The sequence below is a fragment of the Arvicanthis niloticus genome, chromosome 26 (assembly GCF_011762505.2).
Source record: "Arvicanthis niloticus isolate mArvNil1 chromosome 26, mArvNil1.pat.X, whole genome shotgun sequence".
Taxonomy (NCBI): domain Eukaryota; kingdom Metazoa; phylum Chordata; class Mammalia; order Rodentia; family Muridae; genus Arvicanthis; species Arvicanthis niloticus.
This window is the reverse complement of record NC_133434.1, coordinates 7520069-7534451: the sequence shown is the minus strand read 5'-3', so window position 1 is coordinate 7534451 and position 14383 is coordinate 7520069. Positions and strand designations below refer to the sequence as shown.

Below are 14383 nucleotides of genomic sequence, written 5' to 3'. Positions count from 1 at the left end.
TGTAGGCAGCAATGAGATATTGATATTTGTCCCTTGTATTGTCCTCTAACTTTCGTACCTACAATTATATCATCTTCTGTATAATATACAACAGTATCAGACAAAACAGTTGTTGCTGCCATTCTTGATATGCATGAATGAGGATCCAAGAAAAGTAAAAGGTTACTCAATAGGTAAGAATATAGACACTCACAGGATCTATTAAGTTACTCATGAAATGATCAGCAATGAGCAAATGAGAATATATTAAATTCATAGTTGAACTTTCCTATGTTATGTATTGTTCTAACAGCTGGTCTTTTATGCAATGTAAAAAGTAAGTGAATATAATCATAAAAACTGATACTATAGCAATATGCTATAGCATAGAGCTAAGAATTTTAACGTCACTGGACTATCCCAAATTGTATCAAATTATGGGTGATTTCAGGATAGTCATATTAACTACATATTTTTTTCCTCAGTAGTAAATATACTGTGTAGGATTTCTTTTAGAAAATTGAAAATGTCAATGTAAGTTTTAAAATATTTTTTAAAGTTTTATAAGTATAATGTTATAGTTGGGAAGATGGATCTACTCTATTGAAAAACTAATACTCAGATAACATCCCATACTTATTCAAGTACTGAGAATTTAGAATCTACCTACCTTAAGTTGTGTGATGCAAACACTGGGATCCTATATTATTTGGGAATTTTGTGCTAGGTTTTAGAAATACAGAAGTAATTCATTCCCAAAGGTACACAAACTCTCTGAAGATTTAGCCCATTTGTAATACACAATTAATGAAGAAAACAAACTAAGCCATTGATGATCTCAATAATATTTCACTACCTCAGGGATTCCACAGTTAACAAAACTTGATAATAAACCCCATGCTATCTTTCTATAATACTCTAGAATTTACAAGTTCTGTCATAAATATTTTTTCTTTCAATATCTAAACCTTACTCTGGATATCATTTAATCCCTGAGGAAGTGATCAGATATTTGTATTCAGTAGTCTATATCTTTTCTATTTCAAATATATAAATATACATAGTACTTTTCTTACTATTGTTAAAAGACTAAATGTAATCAAAGCACCTTTTCTGTGAAAAAAAAAGACTTACCTCAGTAATTACATTAGTTTATGCTACTTGTTCAAATCCCAACTTTCTGCTTTATGACCTAGAATCACCTAATTCTAATCATTAAAATCATTAGCCACTCAAATCATGTGACATCATGCTACTGATACTCTTTTATCGTATTTTCTTATTTTGTTCAACAAAATATATTCAAAACCATGATTTACTGTTAACCAAGTTCAACTAATATTCATGACCCTCCTTGTCCAGCAAGTCATGCACCGTCTTATTTAGATTTAAAGGTTTTTCTTAATTACTTATATTATTAATTAGTTAATTAATTAAATTTTAATTATTTCGTTTTTTCTGTCACATAGTATATCACAAATTCAGTTTTGACTGTCCTCCTCCCAGCCCATTCCCCCTCCTCACCTCTCTCCAACATAAATTCCTTCTTCATTTCCCTTCACAATTAGTGCTTTAAGACTAATTTTCATCATGTTCACCCCAAAAAGATCCAATCCAGATCAACTACTCATTATCAACACACTTAATTTTGTGTCAATTTTATTTTTATTCATTTGGTTGTTTGTTCATGTGAGTGTTCATTTTAACTTCCAGATTAATTGGCAATGCACATATATCCTTGTATGTGTTGTCTTCCATTGGTATGGCTGACTTACCAGGGGCTACATTCTTAGGAATAACTGTTTCTGCCTTCCTAACAGTTAACAGTTACCATTAGCTTCAGAGCTAGGGGAAGAAGTTTATGTTAAACTACCCTCTGTATTCTAGGATTTGCTCTGTCTGGGCTTGCTCAGCTCTTTTATGTGCTGCCTTCATCTAAATAGGATAGTTTGAATATACTTGGCCTAGGGATTGGCACACTTAGCAGGTGTGGCTGTGTTGGAGTGGGTATGGCCTTGGTGAAGAAAGTATATTACTGTGAATGTGGGTAATGAGATCCTTCTCCTTACCATGTATTAGGCAGTCTTTTCCTAGTAGCTTTCAAATAAGGAGGTAGGGCTCTCAGCTACTCTTGCAACATGTGTCTAGACACTGCCATCCTCACAGCCCGGAATGGACTGAACCATTGAGCTTATAAGCCAGTCTCAGTTAAATGTTGTCCTTATAGGAGTTTCTTTGCTCATGGTTTCTGTCCACAGCAGTAAAACCCTAAGAAGGAAGTTTGTACAGGCATGGTATTACACACAATTAATCCCAGGACATAAAGCCAAGCAGATCTCTGAGTTCAAGGGCAGCCTGGGACAGAGCAAGTACTAGGTGAAGAAAAATCAAGGTGTGGTAGTACACACCTTTAATCCCAGAATGCTGCAGACAAAACCTATGTGTCATTGTGAGTTCCAAATATATTCTCATTGACTCTTTTATTGTATTGTTTATTTGCTCTACAGTTTCATCCTTATCATCTATACTAACCCATAGCTCTTTTAGGGTAAAAGTCAGGTGTTAACTATCCCCCAAAACCTTTTCTGTAAGGTATATCTTATGAATAATAGAATTGTTTAATTCATTTTTATCATTGTTATTCACATATCTTAATTTCTAGTAATATTTTGTATTATTTTACTGGGTACAGCGTGGTTTTGATCGGGATGGAATGACATGGTTTCTGCCCCTGCAACAGGGCCAGCACTGTATGGGTGTCCATGAGTGTTGATGGCTGCTCTGGACCTAGGGCTTATTTGTATAATAATGTACATATTTTATATTCTTCAATCAAGGAATGTCCTCCCTGTTAATAATAGTGAATCCTTGGTAATTAGAGACAGCATGAGAATGTGAGGTGAAGATGTGGCTAATGTCTCAGCAAAATAGTAAACGTTAGGACTTATGGTACAGCCCTTAAGGCTGTTGAAAAGAGCTCTAAAAACATGGGTTCAAAAATACATAATTTTTCCAAAAATAAAGATGCAAATTTTATGAGGGGCTTCAGGAATCTAAAGAATCAAAAGTAACCGAGCTGTGAGCCGACCTGTCAGAAAGATGCTAAGGAAGGCAACAAAAATATTTAGAGAGAGAGTGGTAACTGCAGGAGATGCCATGCAGATAAGTTCTTTCTTTATGCTTAAAAAGGCAGACAGATTTCTGAGTTCAGTCAGGGTCTGCCTGGAACAGAGCAAGGTTAGGAACAGGTGTGATAGAAGTGGTAATTTCAGGATGGGGTTCCACCTAGCTAGCTTACCATCTGTGCTTAACAGTAACAGGCAGATCTCTGAATTCTTTTGCAAGGTTAAAAAAAAAATTACTTCTTGTCTTCTAAGAATTAAGGTGCTAGGGTGAAGGGAAGCTGATTCATAGGATAATTAAACAGAAATCTAGACTGGATTAATATGTAACCTAAAAGGCTGGGCTTATAATATCCAAGAGATAAGCTGTCCAAAAAACATTTTTAGAATACCAAAAGAAAAATTGCTTAGAGAGTAGAGAAAGCATTGGAAAGCTGTCCTGAGCAAAACACAGGCAGAAAGCTTGGACCCAGAATTTGAATTTGAGTTGTTTGTTTGCACTATGTCCAGTCACCCCTTCACTCAGAAACCCTCCCCAAGCAGAGGCTGGTGTTTGGCATAGAAACTATTATAACTCAAGTCTAACTCCTTTGGTGTGTTCTTTATTTCTGGTAAATGAATGTCTCCTTGTTGTGGTAAAATATGCTCAAAGTATCTGTTATTTTCCTGGTATGTAGAAAGCGTGTCCTCACCAACTATTTCATCTTCCTTTCATTGCTAGCTTTGAATTCTAAAGTGTGCATGTCTGTTCATTGTTTTAGGGAAGTCTCCTTATTGAAACAAATGCCCTAGGTTATGTTTTGAATGTCTGTATTTCGTGATCATTAATGAGTGTCAGCTTACCTGTATACAGAATTTGAGATTGATGCCCCTATCAGGAACCTAATACCCTTCATTCTGTCAACAAAACAAATACACAAAAGAAAGAAAGAAATGAGATCAGAAGGGACACTAACAGGGAAGGGAAGACTCTTAGCAGTTAGAGGGGTATGAATGAGTGTAACAGCTTGGTGAATGTGGTTGAAATACACTACATACATGGATGAATGAGTGTTCTATGTTTAAAAATATTACATTTTTATGATATTTATAAGAGCTCATATAATAGATGTTTAATTTTTTCCATTTGTAAGAATCCCTGGCTTTTATAATATTTAAAATGATCTTAGTGGTCATGCGGATGCAGAAAAGATTTGCAAGTTCTCTTTGTCCAAGTTATCTTTGTCTTGAATTTTCAGGTCTCTCTCCTTCCCTCTCTCTCTCTTCCTGTCATACACACACGCGCGCTCACACACACACACACACACACACACACACACACACACACATACACCCTGCATTTTTTTTTTGTCATTTTAGATGGTCTGCTTTCATTCTCTAGGCACTTGGATTTATGTTTTCTTTGTATGACTCAGATCAATTTGTCTGCCTACCAGCATCAAATTTCAATGATTATACATTTCTTTTTTCTATGAGTTCCTAGACTCTTAGCGCATATGTGATAGCTGTGTATAAAGGAATTAATGCAGGACTCCTATGTAGGAGCAGGGCTGTCTCTGACTATACTGACTGCCTTTGGGTCCACTTTCCCTAATTAGTCTACCTTGACTACCCTCAATAGAAAACACTCCTAGTCTTTCTGCAGCGTGATATGTGAAGGCTGGTTGATATACATAGCAGGCCTTCTTTTTTTCTGAGAAGTGGAACAGGCTTGATTGCTGAGGGGGAGGTTACAGGGAGGGCCTGTGTGGATAGAAGGGAAGGGAAAATGTGATCAGTGGGTAAGTAAATGAATAACGGAATCAATATAAAATATTTATTGCTTTCTGTGTCAAATGTCTGCACATGGATTTGTATAAAAAATTCTTACAAAGAACTTTGGAATTTTTCATGAAGCTTAAGTTTATTATCTAGAATGAAAGAAAGAAGGTTTTGCAAAGAGTGGAAGAGGCAAACAAAGACACAATGGGGAGCTTTCAGAAGCCTCCCTAGGGGCTGGAAGGAGTTGGCTCACTGGGAGAAAATGTAAAACTTTTGAAAGACATAGGATTGATTCTTCACAGCACCAACTTCAATATATAGTCACATTAACTATAGTTTTCAATTTTCTTGTTATTCTATCCTGGCAATTATTCTCCATAGAGATATAATTAGTTGATTTGTTTTGAACATGTGCAAGACTTGGAATTAGTAAAATAAAATGTTCATATCCTAGATATAGAAAAGAAAAACATTATTACTTTTGATTTTTGGTTTTCAAATCTGTTTTCTCTATCTGGTGAACTGTAACACAGTTTAGGATTAGCATCTATTCTTCACTCTAGAGAGGTTTCTATGGAAACTCATCATGAGTGTAATATTGCAGTCTCCTTCAGCTTCTTTTACCATCACCAAGTATCTTTGCTCTCTAAAACTTTGTATATCTTCTTTGTGATGAAAAAAACCAATCAAGTATCATATTCTTATATTTGAAAAGCTGCATTTACTTCAAACCAACCTCTAAGATAAAAAGTAGAGTTTACCCACAAGGTAAATCAAAACAGAATTGTCTGTTTCTATGAGTTAAGCATTCTTATAGACTGTGTGTTGATATGTCACAGTTGCAACTTTAAAATGATTTCTGAAGGTTTCTGCTCTAAAACCATAAAAATAACATCTCTGCTTATGATTTACACTTTACCAAAAAATTTAATCAAGATATTCATTAAGACTATATACAACAATAGACATAGAAATTTCATAAGCACTTAAAATATTTCTGAAATTTTTATAGCAAATAAAATTTCAATCTTGGTCATAATGTCTTATACAAAAGCAAAACAAACCAATTCTTTATTTCTTGAAAAATGAGAATTTTGCAATTTGTCTTATGTTACAATATTCAGAACAAAGAGACTCATGTTAATAGAGAAAACGGAAATGTCTTTTAATCAATGATTACATCAACTAATAGTTATAACAAAAAGTGAAAAAAACAGTAAAGAAAAAATATCTAATGCATCTGTGACTGTTTGAGACCAAATGTTGGAAGACCACATTCTCTGTGGTATTGACTTTCAGTACATGTTTATAATGGCTGACCTTTATAATTGTCTTAATCAGTCTCTTAAAGCAGGAGCATCTTTTGCAGATTTTTTAGCTGCTACAAAAAGTATTTAAGAGTAGCTGAAACGCATCTTTAAAAATTATCACCAATTTTGTTTATTTGGTGGTTTTTTTTTTTTTATGAAAAAGAAACCTGACTTTGTGCCTGTGTGATATGAATTCCACTGGGACACCAAAAACCCACAGCAGAGCAGGATCCACATGTAAAATCAACCTCCTATCTCACAGTAAAAATGGATGGTACATGGTGTTATTTATTTAATTGCCTATCTAATCAAGTGTATCTGTCCATGCAATAACTACTTTCCCATATAGAAAAAGTATAACACTTTTTACTTGTTTCTTGATGTCTCAAGTATATAATTATCTATGTAAAGTTGCAAAAAAAAGAGAATAGTGAAAATGAAGAAAAGCTATGAATAAAGCAACTATGGTTCTAAAGTAAAGGAGATAATAAGTTATGTTTGATTAGGGTCAAGTTATCTAGTTGTGAAAAATATCTCAAAATACTCAAGAGAACAATTTATTCTTAACATTTCCTTATATCTGCTTAAGGAAATAGTTTTCTTTTCAGAGTTTTCTTCAGTGCAAGTTTAACATCCTTATTCCTAAAGCTGTAGATCAAGGGGTTCAGCATGGGCTCAACATTTGTGTAAAATACCGAGGCCACTTTTCCCTTGTCCATGGACTCTACATCAGAAGGCTGCATATACATAAATATTGCTGATCCACAGAAGAGTGACACAGTCATTATGTGTGAACTGCAGGTGTTGAAGGCTTTAGCCCTGCCCTGTGTGGAGCTGATGCGTAAAATGTTGGCAATGATAAAACCATAGGAGATAAAAGTGGTACTGCTAGATACCACAATGTTCATGCCTACCAGAACAAAGACCACAACTTCATTGTTGTAAGTACTAGTACAAGATAGCTGAAGCACAGGGAGGATGTCACACAGATAATGATTGACAAGGTTTGCATCACAGAAGGTCAGTCTAGCCATGCAAAGAGTATGGGCCAGGGAACCCCAGCATCCCATCACATATGCCCCAAACATGAGCCCAGCACAGATCCGGGGGGATAATATAACATTATATAGCAGTGGCTTGCAAATAGCAACATAACGGTCATATGCCATTGCAGTCAGTATATAACATTCTGTAATGACGAAAAAGCAGAAGAAGTACAGTTGAGTCAGGCAGCCTGTATAGGAGATGGTGTTCTTCTCTACCACAAAATTAATTAGCATTTTGGGGGTAAAGACAGAAGAGTAACAAATATCTACAAATGACAAGTTAAAGAGGAAATAATACATGGGTGTGTGAAGATGTGAATTCAATGAAATCAGTATAATTAACCCCAGATTGGCCACTATAGTAACCATATAGATTCCAAGAAACAGAAAAAATAGAGGCATTTGGAGTTCTGGCCTGTTAGTTAAACCCTCCAGGATAAATTCTGTCACCAGGGAGTAATTTCCATCTGTCATTCTTCTGTGGATCTTCATCTACAGAGGTAGAGAAAGAGACAATGAACACAATATTGAACTTTCCTAAGGCATTTCACTTCTGTGCTCTGGACTCTATTGTTCCCTCAGTGGCCCTTAGATGGTTTGCAAATCATGTAGTTTAAAGAAATTCCTTGCAGTGGGTGATTGTTCCAGGTTGCCTGTTTCCTGTTTCAGTTCTTAGTGGCTTTGAAGGTACAATTCCCTTCTTTTCTACAGAGGCAACTGTACACATTTCAGAAGTAGCTGAAAATGTGTTATCATAAATACATACCTTGCCCATGAAAAATTATTTAGAAGCCTATTGAGTAGATACCTCACCTAGGAAAGCTTTAGATACTGAGGATCCACCTTTTGATATGGGGACAAAATTTTCTAATACAGTTTTCAATGCCCAACTATTGCAGCAGTACATGCAACCAGGATCTTCAAACCCAGAATTCATAAAAGAATTGTTTAAATGGTGCTTCTCAGAGATGGAAACTTCATTGTCTTAAATGAGTGACACTGGGTATGTACCATACTCCATACTCCAGGGAAGGCCACTTTCTTAAGAGTAAACAGCTGAGAAAAAGCAGACTCTATGAATTTTAGTAGTTTCTTTTTTCTTTTACATCTTTTAAGAGAGAAGACCAAAACAAAACAAACAAACAAAAAAACACAACAAAAACAAAACAAACAAAACCAAAAAAAAAAAAAAAAACTAAAACAAAAATTAGGTGAATATGGAAGGGTAGATGCTCTTAGAAGAGTTCTGAGATGGGAAATAATAACCTAAAAAATATTATATGAATGTCCCAGTGAATAAATAAACTAGCTTAAAAAGACTTACAGAATGCAAACTAACCAAATACATTTCTAAATCTAAATTTGAAACTGTATACTCACAGATCTTTTTTTGAGAACAGACTGTTAGTCCTTATTATATTTGATTTTTATATGGTTTGTATGAAAATAATTTCAAAACTTATTTTGAGAGAATAATAACACAGGGAAAATGCTGACACAGACATCTCAGTCTTCTATAATTCTGACTGTATCAGGACACAGCTTGTACCCATGAGTGATCCTGGGACTCCTCTAAAGATGAAAGTAAATTGTGCATTTTGCTAGTCTTCTGCAAGAAGTCCACTACAATTCACACTAGATGGAAATTACTATTTATAATCAGATGAACACCCTGGGCATTCAACCCAGGGGATGTTTTTATGTTTGGTAACACAAATGGATAATTAATATTCACAGACAGCTTTTCCCAGAAAACTAATACCTGTTTACATCTTACCAGTGATGAGTACAGCATCTCCTTAGAGATGCCAACTTCCTCTCAGGCAGCTTCTCCATGTTCATTATTTCATTCTCTCAATATCACAGAGGAAGAGTCATCTGCAGTGACTCTCCAGATGATCTTAGGTTTCAACTCAAAAGTCAATATTCTTCATTGCCAGTCAGTTGCTAAAAGATCATGTGCTCTATTTTATATTAAAGTAGAAAACTGTGAAACTAGATATATAGACCAAAGATTCCTAAACATGTCCCTTATACATGTCAACCCCTTCCTGGTCCTGGGCTGCTAACTATCACACTTCTCAGGGTTTTTTTCTGATTGCACTGGGATGAAATGCCTGTCTCTAAGGAATACTTTCATTGGTTGTAGCCTCAGTATATCCGATTGAGAAATCAAACTTTATTAAAAATTCTTCTTACTGAACCTAAATACTAATCCTTTAATTCTTTTAGAATGTCTGAATATTCTTAGAAAAACCACATGGCACTTTGCAAACATACAAATCTTTCCAATTAAGTTAACAGTATAAAATAAAAATCATGGAGCTGGAGAGATGACTCAGTGGTACCTGAGGTCAATTCCCAACTCTCACATTGTGGCTCACAGCCATTTGTAATGTGATCTGATGCCCTCTTCTGGTGTGTTTGAATACACCACCTACAGTGTATTCATATAGAATTATTAATTAATTAAAAAACATAAAAAGTATGTAAATCTCACAGTGAATTCTCATAGCATTAAAAACAATTGCAGTTGTTTCCTTACTTTCAAATTTGTGCCCAGGTGCTATAAGAATTCTTTAAAGGATGTTAAATCAAGGAAAGGCATGATTAAACACACGTTTCATTAAAATGTGCTCTGAAGAATAGAACAAGAATAAAAAGAGTTTCTTTTGTACTATTATTATGTGTGTGCAAGCATTTTGTGTGCATGTGTATAGTGCCTGTGAAGGTCAGAAGAGGGGCTCATATCTTCTGGGAGCACAGATACAGAGAGTTGTGAGATGCCATTCCAAGCAGTAGGAATCCAACCAGGGTCCTCTCCAAGAGCAAAATGTTCTCTGAACTATTTAACCAACTCTCTACCTCCAGGAGATTCTTAAAGCAAGAATTCAACAAAGGACTGCCTTGCCTGGTTTTAGTGAGAGAGGATGCACCTAATCCTGTAGAGATTTGATAACACAGGGAAGAGGCATGTCTGTTGTGAGGGGGCATTGTGGGAGGAACACACTCTCAGAGGCGAAGGAGAGTGGGTGGGGGATGAAGATTTCAGGGAAGGGGCCTGGGATTGGAAGCAACATTTGGAATGTAATATATAAAATAATTAATTAAAAATTTCCACCTACTGAATTGCCTCTCCTAGACTTCATATGAGGGTTTGTATTAGTCTTATTGTACCTCTTTATGCCCTTTTAGGTTTATATCTCTGGGAGAAATGCTCTTTGCTGAAGGGAAACAAAGGAGGGGTGCATTAGGAAGAGAGGGAGGCAGGAATGATGGAGGGGAGATTATGGTCAGGATGTATTAAAAACAAACAAGGAAGGAAGGAACAAGGAAAGGAGGAAAGAAAAGTTCATATGGAAACAAAAATGAAGAAAATAAAATCATCGTATTTACAGATTTTGGAACATAGAAAAAAATGACACAGTATTGAAAAAATATTAAGATACCTGCAGAAACTACATTATGTTAATGAGTTTGCTACTTTTAATATAAAAAGAGTGAACTTAAGTAAATTATCGTGTGGCATGTGAGGAAAGACACATGAAGATACACATAAGAAAGTCTCATCTTCCTAACAAACCAGCTTCATATTTAGATAAGCTTTTGCTTCATGTGGGTCTCTACACATGCTATCTTCTTCACCTCCTATGTTTCTTATTAATATATTTGGATCTTTCTACCTGGGCTTCCTCCCTTTGTAGAACTTACCACAATGCACTGAATTTTCCCTGGGCATATTTTACTGATTTTTCTTTCTAAGTTACAAACTCCTCAAGAGATAGAAGAATGTTCTGTTCAAAGCAACTAATGTAGTATTTTTCAAACCTCAGAAGCTTACCAACAGGTGATTGTAGTGAAGTTGGTTGAATCTACAAAATAGAATTAGAAGTTGCTTTCAGACAAAATCCATCTGTATCCCAAATTGCCATTGACTAATGCTTAATGCTTCCAAGTGTTGGAAGTAGATACATCTACTGATATGATCAGTGAGGTTTTCTTTAATAGAAATTATTCCTCAAGGTGAGTAATGTGAATGACGTCATTACAGGGGGGAAAACAGGCCAAATGGTAGAAATAAGTTTAAATAAGGCCTATACTGAGGAATAGTGACATGAGCACAAGTATTTAATCTATCCCATTCATTGCCCTTGTTAGTATTGAAAGGCTAATTTCTCTCCTTCATAAAAAGCCTTGCCCATTGGAGTACAAGATCTGTTTTAGAGACCATATGATTGATATCATATTTAAATAGAGACTATTAATGGAAACAAATAGTGGTATCTTTAATAATCAACAGGGTAAAATAATATGTAGTCATAAGATGCTATCTATAACTATGATTTCTTTCCTAGCTTTTCTATCTCCAGGGTAGTCTCCCTTTGTGATTTCTTAATTGTCTCTACTTCGATTTTTATGTCCTGGATGGTTTTGTTCAATTCCTTCACCTGTTTGGTTGTGTTCTCTTGTAAGTCTTTAAGGGATTTTTGTGTTTCCACTTTAAGGGCTTCTACCTGTTTACGTGTGTTCTCCTCAAATTCTTTGAGAATGTTATTTATGTCCTTCTTGAAGTCCTCTATCATCATCATTAGAAGTGATTTTAAATCTCAGTCTTGCTTTCCTAGTGGTATGGGAAATTCAGGACTTTCTTGTGTGGGAGAACTAGATTCTAATGATGCCAAGTGCCCTGGGTTACTGATGCTTATGTTCTTGTGCTTGCCTTTTGCCATCTGTATCTCCTTAGTGCTACCTGCCCTGTCCCTGACTGGAGCCTGTCTTTCCTATTATCTTGATTGTATCAGAAATTTGTGGGGTGGGTATAACTACCGGGGTAAGCGCTGGGGCCCAAAATCTGCTCAGTGCTCAAGCTCAGACAGGATACTGCCCGAGTTAGAGCACCTGGATCCCTGCTTCCTCTGGGTTCTTTGAGATTGGGGACAGAGCTGCCACCCAAGAGCTGCTCAGTGCTCTGGCCCAGACCGGAAAGCTGGTAGTTTCTCTTTCAAACTTCTGAAAGGATTTCTTGTCTAAGGAATCAAAGTCAGGTTAAAAACTTCCAATTCTGATTCTCAAATGATGTGAAAATTACAATATTTTCTGCTCACCATTTGTTTTATCTATTTTTGATTTAGTTTAATTTTATAATTTTCAAACTTGCTTGCAGGAAGGAGTTTGAATATACTTCTAATAAATAAATGATAGCTATCTGAGGTAATGTATTGGGTTTTGTCTTGTGCACTGTATATTCAGAAGCTGAGTTCTTTTCCTCTGTCCAGATTGCACCATGATCTTAGAGCACTGTATTAATCAATGTGCTGTAACGAATGCTCCCTTGTAGTCCCTGATTGGCTAATAAAAGGCTGGACCCTATGAGTGAAACTTAGAATTGAATGAGGGATCTCAAGAGAGACCACGAGGGAGAAGAAGAAAGCTAGAAGGTCACCATAATGCAGAATGGACCACGAGAATGTAGCCAAGAGGAGCTTACTATGAGGACACACATGGAAAAGAGCAAGCCTGTCGAGTAGAGTTACTAACAGCAAGTAACACAGGGCCTTTGGCGATGATGTAGGTTTGAATAGTTCAAAACCTGCCCGGTCTAGCCTTACAGCTTCTTAATAAAAGTTTCAAGTTTCTGTGTCATCTATTTGGGAGCTATAGAAACAAGAGTGGAACAACCCCCCCCCCCAAATATTTCAATAGTCATGTGTATATAAACTCACCTGAGTGTAATCTTACATATTGTATATCTAAGAATCTCTTAAAAGTCTCTCTCTCTCCTCTCTCCCTCTCCCTCCCTCCCTCCCTCTCTCTCTCTCTCTCTTCTCCCCTCTATCCCCATCCAAAGGAACTTTAACTTAAAGTTACTGTAACTTTACACTTAAGTACACTTAAGTAAAAATAAGTAAAAACCTAGGAGATCAGAAAATTCATCCCTTATTTAAGAATATCTTCACAGTGGGCAATATTTCACTGTTTATCAAGTTGTAGCTCTGGTACACTCTTTGTCAATACATCAGAAAAAGCAAAAGTTTTATATATACAAAAGAGTAATGGTAACTTGATACTTACATAGGGAATAAAGCTACATTGCTACGGAATTTTGCACTATAAATAATGTAATAAAGTCATTTGGGAATAAAATGGCGGACCAAGTCCACATATCTAAAAGATGTTTGCCTTTTGTCTGGGATGATCCATCCTCCTGGTTCCGACTCTTTCTGTATTAACCATGTGTAAATAATGTAAATGTCTTTTGTGTGCTAAGGTATGTTCTTCTGGAGAAAACAGGGAAGCACAGTAAGCTAGCAGAACCTACAAATTTCGGGATGGTCAGGAAAGTTATAAGACTCTCCAGGCCTTCCTTGAGGTTATATAAGTAGCGACGCATTTCTGGGTAGGGAAGACTTTCTTCAGGGGAGATTTCAGAAAGATACAGCGCAACAGTTTTGGCGAGTCATCTCTCATTTTGGAATGAGCTTTTCAGTGAAGCAGCTACCCATGTCATTTAAAATACTTGCTCCTGTAAGTATAAGTAACCTAGTAACCTACTGTTTCATCATGCTGGTCATGAGGAAAATAAAGTCTCTAGTCTTTTATAAGTGCCTCACTTTGGATGAATAGGTGTTTTGTTTTTACATTGTTTCAAAATAAGACAACAGTTTTCTCTCTCATCCCATAAATGCAGAGGCTATTTAGTTTCAGCTTTTACCTTCTCAACTTTCTCTACATATAAACACTTCCAACTATAACCACTCAGAAAATTAATTTAGCTCTTTGTTCCTTACAGAAATAGCATTTGCTATTTATTTTGGCCTGTCTTCTTGGTGTTATTTATTTATTTATTTATTTAAGCATGTATTTATTTAGTTGGTGTCTGGATATGTAGCTCAGGCTAGTCTAGTCTTTGCACCCTTCATGTCCGTACATAACAGGAACTAGGAAAGCAAGCATATGCTACCAGACATGATATGCATTTTTAAAAAGTATACATTATTTTATAATATTGTTGTTTTTATAGTAAAGATGAGTAGAAAGTACAGTATAAATCTGTTAACTCTAGATGCTATGATTTTATTTTAGGTTTTGATAAGTATCCAACACAAGTAGTTCTACTGCCTTAAACAAATCTGCATATCATTTATTATTTTCTATGCCCAAACCC

General features: G+C 35.8%; 1 protein-coding gene across 1 annotated transcript; it reads right to left on the bottom strand.

Annotated features, from left to right (window-relative positions):
- Positions 1-5017: 5017 nt before the first annotated feature.
- Positions 5018-8824, bottom strand: LOC143439012 (olfactory receptor 8B3-like). The gene is made up of 2 exons (XM_076924723.1): positions 8599-8824; positions 5018-7710 (listed from the first exon to the last, which is right to left on the bottom strand). The coding sequence occupies exon 2, from the start codon at positions 7708-7710 to the stop codon at positions 6757-6759; it is 954 nt and encodes a 317-aa protein (XP_076780838.1). The 5' UTR covers positions 8599-8824; the 3' UTR covers positions 5018-6756.
- Between the last annotated feature and the right edge of the window lie 5559 nt (positions 8825-14383).